The following is an 18,119-nucleotide window of genomic DNA, read 5'->3' as shown; positions in this document are numbered from 1 at the left end:
AAGTAATTTTTTAATTCTAAACTTTAAACTATTTTTTAAAAGAAAAAAAAACAATTTCCTATTTTTTTCAGGATACAATTCCGGATCTACTTCTTAAAAAAATACTTAAAATCAGTTTTTTATTTTATTTAAACAAACTGGCCCATTGTTTTTTTTATTCAGAAACTGGTCATTGTTCACGGAATATTTACTTTACATCGAGTGTCTATGCATTTACTCTATAAATATCTCATCTCAAGCGTCTAAGTTAATAAAAACAACTTTTTAAGCAAATAATTAAGTGTCTATATTATAGAATACTCATTTTAGTTAAACAAGATATCATATTAATCTCTAAAACTAAGAAATTATCAAATAATTTTTAAATTTAATTATTTATTTTTATTTTTATCATTATATATATATTATTAATTTAACCATGCAATTTTTTGAGTTTTGGATTAATATAATTGTTAATTTATATTTTTAAAGACTCTAATTTTGACCATTTCTTAATTTTAAGAATTAATATGACAATATCTAATAAATTTATGGGTTAAGATAAGTATTTTCTTGTGTGTGTTTATCGAAATTCTAAGAAGTGTTTGAATGTATAATTCGTGACCTCATACCTCCAATTTATAGTGTGTGGTTGGAGAGAAGTGAAGGGAAAAGTAATAGATTCTTATAAATTTTTCTTGTTTAATCTAATTATTAGAAAGAAAAGAGAAAAGAGAAATAAAAAGGAACAAAACTCTTTCTTATTTAATTATAGTTCCCCTCAAATATATTAGAGAATGTCTAAATCTTCTTTCTTGTATTCTTAAATTCAAAATTATAAAATAAAAAGATAAATTAATTTTTAAAATCTCTTTTATCTCTTCTTGTTATAAATCAATCAAAAAATAATTACCTCTTCTTTTTTTTCCATTAAAATCTATTCATTCCACTTCTATCAACCAAACAAAATTTCTATTTCTAATTTGAAATCCTTTCACCTCCCTCTCATTTCCTCTCATTACATTTATATGCTTCTCTCCCTTCCTTTGATATCATAGACCTACCCCCACACAACCACAAGGAATTGTGAAGACACGCTCCAATAGAAGGCGCGTGAGAAAGCATGGCACATTTGAGGTGAATTGGTACATATAAGTTGGAACAGTAACAGCAACCAGAATAAGTAAGAGGGACCATGTGCCCCCACCAAGGCAACGTGGGTGATATGATAGATCAGGAAAAACAAAGCATCACCCAAATGCACACATTTTTAATCATATAATATATAGGACCAAGCATGCTATGCTTCATGCTTCATGCTTCTCTCTTTTATTTTCTTCCTTTAAATTTTACTTTTAACTGTTTTCGTTACTATATGCTCATTTTTGGCTCTATTGTTCTATGTGCAATTTCATATATTGTCACACCAATTTCATGTGCATTTTTGGTTACTATTGTTTGCTTTGGTAGGTTGTTGGTTTCTTGATTAAGGAAACTCACAAGTCAGAAAGAATCAACCAAATACATAAACATTATTATATGGCAGCAAGTGTTGTAAAATATTTACATCGTGTATAAAAAAAATTTGATACAAAATTATTTCAACTTAATCAGTGATCTTGAGTTTGAATTTATGTATATAATTGTTTTAAGTACTCTTAATGAGAGTGTTACCCAATAATTATATTCGATTCAAATATGGTTATATTTAGTAAATGATATATGTGATTTGTAAAAAAAAATAAATTAACATTAATAATCAAACAAAGGGTATGGCAGCATTTTACAAAATAAAAAAAAACCATGAATTTGACAATTCAAAGCCATGAAAGGACACTGGCGAGTCAATTTTGCATAGGGGGGCTTGTTTGTTTACTAAGACAAGGAAAGAATATTGGCATAGTATTGTTTTTGTTTTCTAGAGAAAATTAATGACAAAAATATATGATTCTTTGACGACTATTCAGGTATTCATGGACATATTTGTGTATGTGAATAAGAAAATACGTAAGGAGTTTGTTTAAACTATTATGGCCTTTCGATCTTTCATACGACAAAAACAGTGTGATTCTTGACTATCAATAGCATCCGTGTGAATGAATCTGGTCAATGTTGAAAAAACATGAAAGGAAGAACACCTAGGGTGTATGAAATGGAGCCAAGTGGCTAAAGTAAAGTTTAATTATATAATAATAATATTGTAGTTCATTTCATCTTAGAAAAAGCAAGCAGTATTAAGTTAAAACAAGAGGAACTTTACACTAGTCTTAAAGCTTGTTAACTCACTTAAATTTTCATGAATAAAAAACTTTAGTCTTGAAACTTGTCCATTAATTTATATAAAAGCAACTAGGGACCAGAAAAGGAACAAATTGATGGTTATGGAAACCGTTTGAATCCTTTATATTATGCAGAGAGCTAGGGCCAATTGGGCATTAAATGATTTTAAAGTGTTTGGCAAAGTAGCAATATTTTATAGGGTCACTGTCCTTATGTCCATTTAGGTAACAATGTCCTGTTTCCCCTTCTCCCAACCTGTAACACCAAGAGGGTGACCTAATTCTGAATGCCATCTACCCCTACAACCTAGCTCTCCTATACTTGACCACAAATTTAACCTCACATCACATGTCAATGTTATAATAATAATAATAATAATATAAAAAGAACAAGAGAATACCAACCCTTTCCAAATGCATTCTATGTAAACATCAAAGGATTATCCCCAAAAACAAATAAAAAATAAAAATCAAGGTAAAAGTGTATAACAAAAAAAAATCACACATAAGATAATAAGTTTTCATAATCAAAACTTTAATACTAAGTTTTTTTTATTTTTGTTTCCATAAACCGCATGTTTCATCTACGTGAGAAAATCTCGTTTGAATAATGTGAATGAGATAAAATGAGTACTTTTTTAATTTTGATATTATTTTTTTATTAAATTAAATTTTATCTCACTAATGCATGCTAATATTTAATGTTTGACTTTTTTTTTTTTTTTTAATCTACAAGAATCTAATTCAGTATAAAGACATAGGACCTTACGATAAATCAAGCATAGTATTCGACCAACTGAGTTATTCTTTTTAATGTTGACTTTTATTACTCGAATTACTATAAGGTGGAAATATAATTTTGATAACATATTATTTTTGTCTTTTTCTTAATTCCAAGTCATATTTATTTTTTCTTCTTCTCATTTTTTGTAGTCACTGGCCATTGGCGTGGGAATGAATTTATCTCCCCCTTGGGCTGAAACCAACCATATGAGGCCCAAATTAGTTAATCTAGACTACCAACAACATTATGTAAAAATAATAATAATAATAATTTAAAAAAAAAAAAAAGAAGGAAAAACTTCGAAATTTTCTGTATTTTCTTTTAGACAAATGGAATATTTCTGTTTAAGCAATAGTTTTGAAGTCCACACTATCAATGTCCAACAACAAGTACAGGCTTCAAAGCAATGAAAATGAACAATCATATCATTCAATCACATACCTTGATATCAACGTTGATATATTAGAAAATGAAAGTGGGAACACATATCAACTTTAAATTGTTATACATGTTAGATTTCCATGAGTTATAACGTTACACTCACAATGCTTTTCTTTGTTTAGTACGTAATTTTAAAGTCACAAAGAACAGAAACTTTTCTCACATGCTACTACACATTGAAATAGAAACCATATCAATTAATTATTATGCATTTTAATTATGCTTGATTACAAATGTTTCCTCCACCCGAAACTTTTCTACCTAGCTAGGGTCAAATCCCAATGATAATTGTATTTCTTCAAAGTAATGATTAACAACTGAGAAAGCAATTGAGAGATTGATTAGGTCAGATGAAAAAACATTGCACAATTACAAATTTTCTCCATGTCTAATATTAATTAATAATAAAGCTCCATGCATGGAGTACCTTATCATTATTAGCTTTAACATCAGCATCATTATTTATGCTTTTAAAAAAAGGGTATAATTGTTTCTAGAAATCCAAAATCTTCACCGGAAAAGGAAGGAAAAATTAAGGTTACGAAGTTTAGTGATGTGGAAATGTGAGCTTGTATGTATGGTGAGAGTTATTGTATATAAAATTATATATTCTCATAAAATTTTGAGATGTATCTTTTTCATAGTAACTTGTTTGTAAAATTAAGTTTTGATACTTATATGTAACATTAATTTTTTATTTATTTAATCCTATATGTAAAATAAACAAATTATTATGTACAAGATAAGGTTGATAGGTGGCAAAAATTAAAGCATGGATTAAGAACTTGTAATCATTTTATATTTTCTAATATAAAATTTGTGATTGAGATTAATTTGGACACAAATTTTAATTATATTCGATGATTAAGATTAACTAACATATTTCTTATCTATTAAAATTATAATAATAATAATAATAATTGGGTTTAAATTAAAACAAACAGCTTTTAATGTCTTTTGTGGGGAGTTTGATAGATGATCAAACTATCTTGATCATAAATATTGTAAAAGATTATTTTAGTGTAGTGAAGAAGAGGGGACTTTCTTGCATAAATTATGTACATTATTAATTAAATTTCAAACATATTTTAGCACGCTAAACGATGGATTTGATAAATAAATTGTTTATAATGGAAGAAGTACAATATATATTTTAAATATATAGGTTTAGGAAATTATATATTAAGGAATCTTAAAATTGGTACAAGGTCTAAGACTAGTATTGGTTGAATAATGTTGAATGATGTACCACAAAAAAAAAAAAATTGTATTCAGGTACTTATCATATTGACTAAATGTAAGAACATATTGAGTTCTTATAATGTTTTGACAATCTTTTTCCTTGAGTTATTTTACATATTAAGTTAGGTCAAATTCATTTGCTTTTCTAATATAGAAACATAGTCTACTTTATTCAAAAGATAAATAAACTAAAAAATATTTTATCCTAATTTACACTTTAAATGTCTAATCCAGAGTTTGATGGAGTGTATTAAATTTTCACATTACTCAAGTAAATGGTCAAAGTATTCCTTATAATGATTACCTTCTTGAACTAACTTTGAAATTAAATTCAACTTGATTTATTTTCAATTCTAATAGAAAACATACTAGCTAGGTTGATAGTAAGAAAGGATAACCTATTTGATTGAATAAGATTTTCATTACCAACATGAGCATATAATTTTGAGTGGCATGATTATGTTATTTAGAGGTTAATTTTGTAAAACGTTTTGGAGTTTTAATACATATATATTATGTTATTTTGATTGAAGATTAATGTTTTAGTCATATAATGAAAAATCTAATGTCTTTTAGTAAAATAGTATCCCTTAGACCATGATGTTTTATATACAAAACAATTATAAATTCTCTTACATCATTACTAATTTTGCTTTCGATGAGTATTGATGTTAGTTCAAATATTTTTAAAAATGGTTACAAATATAAGAAATAATCCAAATTATTTTCCAAGAATCTTTAGTGAAGTTCAATCAAATAAAGAGAGTTTAAAAAGGGATTTCTAGTTTTTAAAATTAAAATGTCAATCAAGAAGTAGAAAAATTCAATTAATACATGAATCAACTCAACAGATCAACTTGAATTTGTGCTAGATCTATCATAGACCACAAATTATCTCTAATTATGTATCAAACTTCATTGAATGGTTATCCTTTATCAACTTAAAATATCTACAATGAATTCCAATTCATTACAAGAAAATCACCTAAAATTTAACTAGCAAATGACACATAAATTTGCAACCACACAATTGATGTTTAAATATAAGTTTGTTTAGAAGATGAACTAAGGAATTTTATTAAATATCTTTAATGTCAAATCTTTTAATGATGAATTGAGATAAATCAACCAACATTAATCACATTCTCATCCAAATAAAAATCAAATTAAATCATACAGAATAACAAACCACTTATCATTCAATTTTAGACGAATGTTAAAAAAAGTGAATTTAATTAAAATTCAAAACCAAATTAATTAGAGGAAATTTCAAGAATAAAAACCATTCATCTAAAGAATTCTTTGATTATAAAACTCGAGACTTCCATAACTATCACCAGAGTAGGGAAAATTTCAATAGGGAAAGCCTAGAAAATTAGGGAATGAAAAAGTAAGAAATTTGAATTTTTTTTATTATCATCACAATTTAAATAAAAAACAAAAAACAAAAAAACAAAACAATCTCAAGACTAGAATTATTTCTTATCCTACCTTAAAAAAAAAAAGTTGTCTTCCTTTATACTTATAATCGATAATCTATTTTGCCTAATTTAAACTTGGAATGAAAAATTATGCCCAAAATTATATTTTCACCTCTCACGAGTCACGAGTCACGACCCGACTATCAACTTCGTGAGTCATGACCAGACTGTTAAAATGGGATTTTTTAAAACTTTGATTTGATCCCAATTTTTTTCCCCCCAATTTGTTAGGTCAATCTAACTTCCGTTGACTAAGTTGTAGCCCAATATGTTGTTCCACTGGTAAAGTTTCAAAACCCATTCTAATTGCACCTCTTACTTTTCTTTACGTACCTTTTTTTACACGAAAATTAGTTTTCAAAATATAAAAATACATTCTAGAAACTAGTTGTAATGCATATAAATAAATAAATAAGTGGAGGGAGGGGGGGAATGCATAGAGGAAAAGAGGAGAATGTAAATAGAATTCTCCAAGTTCCAATGTTAGCAATTAATGTTATTTTAGATTCTAAGTCTTTGGAATCTAAATTGTAAATATGAGGTTATTGACCAATATAACTATATAAGTGATTAACATGCATATGTCTTACAAAATAATAATAATAATAATAATAATAATAATAATAATAATAATAATATTATAAGTTATTAACCATCACACATGTCAAGTGTTAATTATATATATATATATATATATATATATATATATATATATATATATATATATATATATATATATATATATATATATTCAACTTTATTTTTTGAATAATTAAAATAAATAAATGTTGAATTAAGAATATTATGGATCATTGAAATGTCTAATAATAATTAATTTTATTCATTAGTAAGTAATGAATATTATTGAAATTAGTAGGATTAAGATATTTCGTGCTTCTATATTAAATTAATTGATGTTATATTTAATTTTTAAATCTTAAGGTCTTACGTTCAAGTTTTATATTTATAAAAATAATTAATTTTAATATTTTTTTTTATCATTTAATAAATTTAAAATAAAATTTTCTAAAAAATATATACACCCAAGTTATCATCTTTATATATACCATAAATTATAGATATTTAATAGTAGTTAATCATTTAAAAATAAATTTAATCATATTTATATGTTCGATTATACATATGCACACAGTGAATACAATATATAAAATCATTATATGTAAATGTATGATAAACATTACTTACAATTACAATCACGAACCTGTATGTAATTGTTCTAACTTTTAAACATTGTTATCACAATCCTGGAAACAAGGGAAAATAAAGGTCGACAAAATGTCAGAACACTTGCATGTTATTATTTTCAACCTACAAAGGTTTTTTTGATGGTAACGTCGTCCAATATGTAATTAGTTACAAAAATTTCAATCAAATTTTGCTTCACGTGAAAGTTACTTTGCTACGTGAGACTTTTGAGAACAGTTACTTTACTATAAAGAAGCCGCTAAAACATGAAATTTAAGCAAGAAAAATTTCCAAGTATTTTTCCAACATCTTAATAATATTATATCTGTTAAATATAGAAGTTACTGAACATTTTCTGTTTTCAAAACGCTAAATACATTTACTTTTTTATTTATTACTTTTCAATATAAAGTCTTTAAGAAGATTTGTTAATGATGACCAATGTCTAATTAATTAGTGTATGTCTAATAACTTTTGCAAGTCTGATACTCACTATTGATCAATTTGTAAAATAGTCAACTACCAAAAGCTGTATAAGGAATACGTACAACAACAGAAAAAAGCTCTCAGAAGTTAGAACAAGAACCAGTATTGACATAAATAAACAAAATTTCCAAAACCTCTATCTTATCAAAGTATATTCGACTTGATATACAAATAAAATGCCAGGTCTTTCAATGAATTCTTAATTTGTTGGAAAGTACACTTCCAAGAAATTTCAAGCAGAAGCGTCACCTTGTGTATAACTCAAGTGCATCATTCTTGATAACCAAGGGAAAACCTCATCAGTGTAAATCGTGAAATCTGGAAAACTTCCCAAGTTTCACCTCAGATTTATGGACAAAAACATCATGCAGACCCAAGGACACGTACATGATATGGTGGTCCACGACAGAAAATCGGCTCAGAAGCCGAAGTGGTCTTGGCACGGGCACGAAGAATGTCAGTTGCATCATCAATCACTGCAGCAGCAAGTAACGTATACTCTCCGGGTACAAGAAAATGTAGGCAGAAAGAGTGTCTAATTTGTTGAAGTGGGGGAATTTCAGTAGTTATATCACTCAGAACACCTGATGCAAGACGATACAACATTAGAAACCGATGTGAATGCAATCTGGTTAGAACAAGCAAACAAAAATAAAAAATTACCAGTCCATAGAACAGTTGATTTGGTACCATCTACACAATTTTCCCCAGCTACATCTCTGCATGTAATATTAAGACTCATTTTGATCATATCCTTGGTGTTATTACGAACCAGAACTTCCATTGGTGTCATTTCATGTGCAAGCACTGAACCTTTGGAAGCACGAGATTCAACTGAATCAGATTCTTTATCAGTACAAGGTTTTCCTGATTCAGAACCATTTCTAACTAGCGTGAAGCCAAACGTCAATGGATCCGGCAATAAAACATCCATGACTGACGTTTGGAGTGCTGCCTGAATAGCTTCCTTGATATTTAACTCTCCAGAGCTATTGCGACCTGAATGCCATTGAACCTTGATCCTAGATATAAGGTTCTTGATACAAGCATTGAGTTCAGCTTTGGTGTTCTTTTCAGAGAAGGACGCATTTTTCACTCCACCATTCCCATCTGCATGGGTGTCCTTCATAAAAAAGGAATCGTCAAGAACGGGTAATTTAAAATGCTCAAGAGGCACTAGAACCCTCGCTGAGCATTCTCTATCAATTCTTGTTTTAGGATAGACATATTCTGTAGTATCCTGATCAGGAAAATGATTGTCCTCATTGCTAGAGTTGTCCAGTTTGACAGAGACATTGATTTCAAACACAACATCTGTTGGATTAGATAACTCAAGTTCAAGAAATCGCAGTCCCCAACTTCCTCTGAAAGGATCTATTTTCACCAATCTGTCCATATTTGTCTCGGAGTCATGATGTCCTCCATTAGACTTGTTATTTACATCATCCAACTTCGGAAGATTTTCACCAACATGCGCAGGAAACTCCATTGAAAGAAGCTGAGCCTTCACAAAAGACAAACCCTGCAAAACACAAATCTGAAGGGGAACAACAAGGCGTCTACCAGGGGGCACAGTAGATCCATTTGTTGAAGTATCTTCAGAGGTTATCATTGGACCTGAAACAAATGTGGAAAAAGTATTGGTACCAGATATAAAAGAATTAGCACAAGCTAATAATGGTCCTCAGCAGCACCAGAAGCCACCAAATGAGAAAATAACCCCAAAAAAATCATTAAAAAAACATGTATCTGCACAATACTTAATTCCAATGAGCCATGAGATGGGAGCTACATGAGGAAACTGACCAAAACCACATATTTCAATTGTTCATTACAGGATCATGCAAGTGAACAATGTGATAAACACCCAAGAACTTGAGGGATCCTCCCTTAAAAGCTAGTTGTTAAGGGGGGAGAACCAAGCACTTAATTACTTTGCTAAGCATCCCATACTACTCGATGTGGGACTTGGGCACCCCATAATACCCAACTCCCTATCATAGCACCACCCTGAGAGCCATCGTCCCAACGGCTGACACTCTAGGTCACTTCACTCAGCCTTTCTAGTAAGCCCCTCCATAGGTAGTTCTTTCGAGACACCGACAACTAGCTTTGATACCAATAGATAGCACCCAAGCAGCAAGCACTTGGGGAACCCTCCCTTAAAAGTAACTAGCTGTTGAGGGGGAGAACCAAAAGCACTTAAATACTCCACTGAGCATCCCATACTACTTGGTGTGGAACTTAGGCACCCCATAATATGCAAGTCCCTATCACAATGATATGATGTAACAAAACAGGGAAAGGATGAAAACATGGAAAATTTGAAAAAGAAGCCAAATTATGCTTGCTAATTGGAATCCACAAATAAAATGTTTGATCTGAATGTATTCCAGTGCAAGGATTGCACATTGAACTTCTATGTTCATCAAGAAGAAAGCAAGAAACTTTACTGATTGTGTCTGAAGACAATACCAGCATAGTGGATCAACAGTGACGGGCTGCTTCCATCTTTGGAATGCCTCATATTGTTCCCAGAGAGAGTCTTTCCTGCACCAGCATCAGCATCCCCCAAGCCAACTTGCCAGGCTCTCAAGGTCACAGGGAATGTAACTTCAGCTCCAGGCCTTAGAGGGAGGCAAGATTTTAAAGTCTCAGAAGAATATGAAATTACAGAATCTTGATTTTTCCCTGACAGTGAAATATGGGCCTGCTCAATTGGAACAGTACCTGCATTAGCCAGGCGTATCCACACATCACGAATTTCGCCTTCATACAAAATGATGGCACCATCACCTCCAACAACATGTGATACCAACAATGGAAGTGGTTGTACTACAGAAATATTAGGAACAGATACATTTTTCAACTTGGGAGATCCACAGCATCGAAAAGGGTCAGAAAGGACCAGCCCTTGTGAAGCCCCAAGAAGCAGATTGTCAACCTCTTTAAACAGATGTTCAGTAATAACACCAAAACAATGAACAATGCACCCAGGAATTGTAACTGGCCCCACTGATGTTGGAATGCCAGACAAGGTGATCACTTTTGAAGAATTTGGTAGAAGGCTTACACTCATGGGGAAAGCATCAAAATTTCCAGAATGCACAGATAGATAAATGCTATCGACCCTTAAATCAAAGCCACATGGGTTTGCCAATTCCACCACAACTTCTACAGGCTCTCCAACAATCCAAATAAGCTCTTGCTTCTTGACATTACTAGTCTCTCCTTTATTGAATGGTGTATAAATGAAAGGACCTGAAGGAGCAGCACCAGCCCACCAGTCTTCTCTAGCTGGACTACGTTTTACTATGTCCATTTGTGATGGGTGGAGAGGAAAGGAATGCAGCCTGAAAGCAATTAATGATCAAATTGCTACTTTTGTTAGTTCTCAAACAATTGTGATAGATGAAATTAGCATTTGAAAAACATAATGATCCCAAAGCAGGGAGAGATGATTGGGATTTCCCACAGGAAAAAAAAAATCCATTTCTGGGAACTTCCCAAACATAAGGAGCTGAAAACCCAGTTCTTATTGTGATATGCTTCTTTTTAATGCTATAACAATCAGTTAGTTTATTCAAGAAAACAAATTGATCCTTCTAAAACACCTATTTGATATGACAATGTAAAAAAAAAAAAAAAAAAACATTTATGGTATATGCAACATTGCATGAGTCAGCAGACTAATTTTAGAAGTTGAATGAGTCAAAATAAAGTAAAAAGGAATGAAGCTGAAGTTTTGATAGGTAATATTTAGAAATAGGTAGTTAGAAGTCACTTATGCTAATAAGCATCACTCATCATTAACTCTAGCTTCATTTTGCTAAAGAACAAATTAACTCACATTAAAAGGATTATGAATTTATGACACAATATGACTTAGTCGTGATATACCCCACCTAATCCTAAAAGACTTGGTGGTTGTTGCTATCATCATCATCATCATTGTTATTGTTGTTGTATGACTTAAACATGATATCAGTTGTGGGAAAAGAAATATTTAACTAAGTAAATACCTCACAAAGGGTAAAGCAGGATCAGCACACCGAGTCCCTGGTGGCAGCCTCTCAGCTGAATTAGAAAGTGCATTAGCAAGGCCATTTTGCCCAGCAGGTGTTATCAGAGGATAGTAGGATCTAAGAAGTCGAGCTGCTGCACTCCATGCAGTAAGAGGGTCACCAGCACGGACGGCTGAGAGCAGAATTTCTCTCAATACAACCATCTGGAGGGTACTCCATTGAGACTCAAATAGTGAGACTGCTGATTGATGATATGTTTTTCCACTATCAGCATTATTTGATACAATTCCCTTCTGCAAAGAAGCAGCAGTTTAAATTGTAATTTTATAAATGCAAGAGTTTGTTAATAATAAAAGTTCTCTAAACTAACAAATTTGTTAGAGATAAGTTTCCATTGAGATGTTAGACATTTGCTCTCCAAACAATAAATGCAACAACAGAGCACTATATTTGCTTTGACTATAAATTACAAAGCTTAAAACATTGATCTCAAGTGAAACTTAAATACTGTATTATATTTAGTTTCATTATTCTAATCCTGACTTGTAATTTTTCATTCCTCACTATTAGAGCAGAAACCTAAGAATAATAATGCCAGTATCATTTTTGAAGCACATGCCAAATTTTTAGTATAAAGTTGAGCAATGACTCCAAGAGTTGACCAGAAAATATTCATGAGCAGTAACAAACTAAACTAGAGGTACAGTTAGAATTAAGTTTGAAGCTCAAACCAACTATAGAAAGGAGTCCACAGCATTTTAAGCAAAGAAAACCAAAACATCAGACAAGCAGCTACAGCAAGAGGAATTCTGTCTCCATTATAACCACCAATAATTTATAGTCTCAACGCAAATATGCCAAATCAATCAAAACTTTCTGCCGAATGCCAAAATTGATTATACATCCTAAGTAACAAAAGCACAAGCATGGCTTATATATAATTAGGCATATCAATCGTCAAACAAAATTCAGTATTCTGATTGGTTAGGCTTGTGAACTCACATTGTGCAAAGAATGATTGGAGATTGATGATCTACTTTGAACATGATAAGCTTTTGTTGTCATTGCCAAAACTTGCATAGCACTAATTGCAGCCAGTCTATTTTCTTGCTGCAGATACAACTGTGCAACCTGCCTGGAGAAGAATGCTGCTTTTCTCTGGTATCCAAGACTTCCATACAGACGAGCTATTTCAATATATAATATGAGCCTATCACTTGCATCAATTAAAGATTTAGCACCATCTGTAGCAGTGGTCAACAACTCCACCACCTCCTTGGCCAGCTCTCTCCTGCTGATTGAAAGAATTTAGATAAATTGTTTTAAAATGACAGAAAAATATTACTTAAAATAGTACTGCCTCTCAAATTTCTTTAAAATTTGCAAACACACTGGTAAAGATATTCAGATATATAATATCAACTGTTTTGATTAATCAGAAGCATTGCTTTTGCAAATTTAATTTATGAAGCATAAACCTAAATGTTGGTCCAGCTTGTGGAAGCCAAACTAGTGAAACGCAAAATTCATGACATGACAGCATGGTAATAGTGCATCATCTTTATTTGAGAATACCAAAGTTAGTTGCACTTCATATTCACAACACAGAAACAATACATTCACACAGTAAAAGCTCAGTAAAGAACATACCTGCAAAGAAACCTTGCTAATTTTAAAGTAGCTTCAAGTTCAAAAGTTAGGGGAGAAACCCTGCAACAAAAGATTAAAAAAGACTTGGGATTGACAACTAGTAATTGGAAAAATCTGGAAGAGGTAAAATTACAGCCAAGTAATATAATTAGAGAAAGCACAATTATGGAATGGACATTAGACAGATCAGTTAATGAAATATCAAAGCAGAGCTTTTTACCGCTGAGCATTATCTTGGGACTTCTTGTAATGCAAGATGACACTATTATAACGATACCTAACTTCGTCTTCCAGGATTGAATCTGTCTGGCCCATACGGTCAATCTGGTATGATAAAATAAATAGATATGTCAATGAAGGCAAGAATCATCAGGATAAGTCGTGGTCATAATATTATCTACAATCCTATTCTTTTCGTTGCACAGCCAATACCTCATTTAATTAAATCTATTAAAAAAAAATTTAAGTCAAGGCCATAGGTACCATGTGAGCCATGCAGTAGTAGCTCCTGAAACAAAAGTAACAACTAATTTTCCCTATAGATTCATGAGAATTGCAACAGTAAAGAATGTAGCTATAACCAAATCATATCTGACATACAACATCTCCAAGTTCAACTAATTTTGGCCTTAACCTCAGACCCTTACAATATAACCATAATCCACAGCAAAAAACAAAATATGGAAAATATTCATATGATTGCCTTCTGCACATGTAATCTTTCTCTTTCAAGGACAAAGATCTTATTTCATTGAAGTACTAATGAGAAGATAGAGACTTTAGTCATTAGATCCTTTTCTTTGGCTCTATGACCTAATAGTTGATAATTTCTAAATAGTATACAAAATGAATACTTCTGTTCTTCAAACATTGTGTGCAAGTAGATAAGCAATAAAACATTAGTAACATGCAGTTAACTCAAGTAGGTAGATCAGCAATAAAGCACTAGTAACATAGCGCATGGTCTTCAATCAGTTTTCAACTAGCAAAACTAATCACAGAAAACTCTCAATTTCAAAAAACAGTCATTTATTGAACAGAGATGGGGTTCACAAAACCCAAATGAAGAGAAGTCCATGGATTGCATGTACCATAGTAGTCAATCCCGGATAGTGGAGCTACGTGGCCAACCCCAAAAGTGGGATTACATGTACCTTCTCAGTGCTATACTCAGTCCAATAAAAGACACAACACATAGATTGCATAATCATGCAGGCTATAATATTTAATTTTAAATAAAAATAATAATGAAAGGGGAAGAAGAAAAATACCAGCAAGGCACAAACACTGCCTTCCAATGCTCCAGCATACCAGAAGAAATCACCAGTTAACCTGGAAAGTTCCAATGCAGTAGAATAATGAGCATTGGCATCTACTGGGGACCCTGCCAGCAAACAGTAATCACCAATGGTCTTCTGAGCACGCCCAAGCCTTCTCTTTTTGGCCTTGATAACCTGCATTCCAACCAACACACTCAAACATGAACCTACCAAACTCAACCATGGCGAAAAAACAACGGATCAAACACCAAAAACAAAGAATTTTCACATAAAACTGCTAAAAATGCAAAAAGTTAAAATAAAATCAGGACACCTAAACATGAACACCTCCTCTGAGCTGAGACTAGCTTGAGAATCTAAGGGCGTCTTAAGAATGGTTCCGGAAGATTCCGCCTGAAGCACCCATTTCTCAAACTCCATAAGCAACGAAGCAGCAATCTCTTGCATCATAGTGTTCAAGTGGAACTCCAACGTTGGCCGATCTGCAGGAGGAAACAACCTCAAATTCCCCCCTTTCCTACTTCCATCCTCAAGCTACAAAACCGATGAAGAACAAAACCCTTATAAGACCGTTTCATTTCAATTCATTTCTTCAATAAATTGCCAAACACAGAAATTAAAGAAAAAAGCTGTAAGACTTTCTTTCCAATCCATTTCTTCAGTCAATTGCCAAAAACAGAGAAAATTAAAGACAAAAAACCTACAAAACATATTTACAATCGATTTCATCACTAAATTGCCAAAAACAGAGAAATTAAAAAAAAAAAAAAAAAAACTACAAAGACCGCTTCTTTTCAATTCATTTCTTCACTAAATTGCAAAACCCAGAGAAAAAGGCTACAAACCTTTGTTTCAATTGATTTCTTCACTAAATTTCCAACAAACAATGAAATTAAAGAAAACAAACCTACAGGCCTTTTTTTCCCAATCCATTTCTTTACTAAATTGTCAAAACAGAGTAAAGTAAAGAAAAAAACTACAACACTCTTTCTTTTCAATTCACTCCTTCACTAAATTACCAAAAACAGAGGAAACTAAATAAAAACCAATAAGCCTGCCTGTTTCATAATTTATACTATATTTCCAAAACAGAGGAAATTAAAGAGAAAAAAAAAAAAAACAAGACTCTTTCCTTTCGATCCATTCCTTCACTAAATTACCCAATACAGAGGAAATAAAAGAGAAAAACTATAAGACTGCTTCATTTTTTATACTGAATTACCAAAACAGAGGAAGTTAAAGAAAAAAAAAACTACAAGACTGTTTCCTTTTGATCCAGTCCTCCACTAGGAAATTAAATTAAATAAAATAAAATAAAAAAAAACCTAACACATTGTTACAATTTTTATCCATTTCTTCACTAAACTGTCATAAACATAACAAATCGAATTAAACGAAAAACGTATTACATTATTTCAGTACATATCCACCTATTGCTGAATTCTCGTAATCACGCGCAATTGAATTAACAAATATGAAAGAGGACCTGCGAATCGTCAGGGCAGAAGGCGAAGCAGCGATCGACGAGGGAAGAGGGGAAGGACTTGCAGGCAATGGAGAAGTAGTCGACGGCGGCGTCGAGATCTGGCGAGGAAGGGCAGTGGACGACGCCGACGACGGCGAGGGTTTTGCGGTGCGACTGGAAGTCCTCCCAGGGGCTGGGCGGAGCGCCGCCGAGGACGAACTTGAAGCGGAGGGAACCAGTGTCCCAGGGCTGGACCGCGAACGGAGACTTCTGGTGCTCCGTGTAGAAGGAGCTGATAGCGGAGAGCGGGATCGTGTGCAGCGGGAGCAGCATGGAGTAGTAGTCCCGCAGCAGGTTCGACGGCACTGGTCCGATCGGAACCACCGCCACCTGGATCATCGCCGATCCCTCGATGCTCACTTCCGGCTCCATTGCTTTGTTTCGGAACAAAGCTCACTACTCTGCTTATACCGTAACCAAGATGGAGATCTCCGAAAACTTAAATTACTTCTATGTCCTCTCTCAAATATTCCTACTGTCTTACATATTTTGCCTTCGTTTATGAAATTTTTAGTTGTAAAGTCAATTGCATTAGTTTGAAATTATAAAATAATATGATTTAGTTAATAATAATAATAATATATAAAGTAAAGAGATATGAGGACTATATTTCTATTATTCAATATTCATTATTAAAATAAGATCTTAGTAAATATATATAACCTATGATCACATCCTTACACTTAATCTAATTAATTTGTAATCTAATAAATAAGTTATTAAGTTTAATTTCCTCTACTTCTATATTTATCTACTCGATATAAATATGAGTTTTGTATAATTATATACATCTACGTACAATAATTTATTACTATCCCTTTAAGTTGAGGCATAAAAGTTTTGAATGTTTAAGTTGTAAAGAAAATAATTAAATTTAGGTTTGTTCAGTACTTTGTGTAAAAATATGTGTTAGTTGTGTGTGAGTAGAAACATAAGATAATTATATATTATCTTTTAATACTTCATTTTTAATAATATAATAATCAATTTTAATGTGTTTAGTTCACTTGTGATTTCTTAACTATCACAATAAAATTGAGTTAGAGTAGAGTGCATTATACTTGGATTGGGCAAAATCTCTTTCAACCATTCAATTCACAAATAAATGTGGTAGAGTTAGTTTATTGAATAACTTATTGTTTATATTGAATTTTAACAATCAAACCATTAAGTTAAATGTTTTTAATGAATAAATTAAGTATACAAATTTTTACAAAATTTTAAAATTATTTAATACTTCGTTACACCAATTTAAATTGATGTATAATATGCTTTGTAAATAAATGTCAATTTGAATTTATGTAATAAAGTATCAAATAATTTTCAAACTTTGTAAATAGTTGGATTGTTAAAATAATATAAATTACAAATTAATTATATATTAAAAAATTTAATTCAACGATTAAATTATAATGTGAAATATATGTTATTAAGTAAAATAAATATAGTAAGACTTACTAAGACTTACTTTTAGAGGGTGTTTGGTATGGAGAATGTTTTTATTGAAAATTTTGGTTTCCCAAGAACCATTTTTGTCCCACTTTTACACGAAAATATTCCCATGAGGGAGTAAAAATCCAATTTTCTTTGGGGACAAATTTTATGTATGTAAAAGGATCATAATATCCCTTTTTAAAATATAAAATATTTCTCCTTCTATTTCTCTTTCTTTCTCACTCCATTCTCACTCCCCCTCTCTTTCTCTTTCTCCCTTTCCCTCTCTCTCCTTCTATTTTTCTTT

The 18,119-nt window shown here is 31.6% G+C and overlaps 1 protein-coding gene across 2 annotated transcripts; it reads right to left on the bottom strand.

Moving 5' to 3' along the window:
• Nucleotides 1-7,985: 7,985 nt before the first annotated feature.
• Nucleotides 7,986-16,819, bottom strand: TRS120 (transport protein TRS120). 2 transcript variants are annotated; one of them, XM_020380035.3, is made up of 10 exons: nt 16,340-16,819; nt 15,181-15,387; nt 14,845-15,027; nt 13,794-13,897; nt 13,574-13,633; nt 12,926-13,217; nt 11,921-12,216; nt 10,374-11,251; nt 8,562-9,515; nt 7,986-8,482 (listed from the first exon to the last, which is right to left on the bottom strand). In XM_020380035.3, exons 1-10 carry the CDS (start codon nt 16,748-16,750, stop codon nt 8,262-8,264), a joined length of 3,606 nt encoding a protein of 1,201 aa, XP_020235624.2. In that variant the 5' UTR covers nt 16,751-16,819; the 3' UTR covers nt 7,986-8,261. The 2 variants fall into 2 exon arrangements, with proteins under 2 accessions (XP_020235624.2, XP_020235625.2); XM_020380036.3 differs by having other exon boundaries at nt 12,926-13,214.
• Between the last annotated feature and the right edge of the window lie 1,300 nt (nt 16,820-18,119).

Source organism: Cajanus cajan, chromosome 9, assembly GCF_000230855.2.
Source record: "Cajanus cajan strain Asha chromosome 9, NIPB_CcT2T_4, whole genome shotgun sequence".
Lineage (NCBI taxonomy): Eukaryota > Viridiplantae > Streptophyta > Magnoliopsida > Fabales > Fabaceae > Cajanus > Cajanus cajan.
This window is presented reverse-complemented; position numbering and strand designations above follow the sequence as displayed.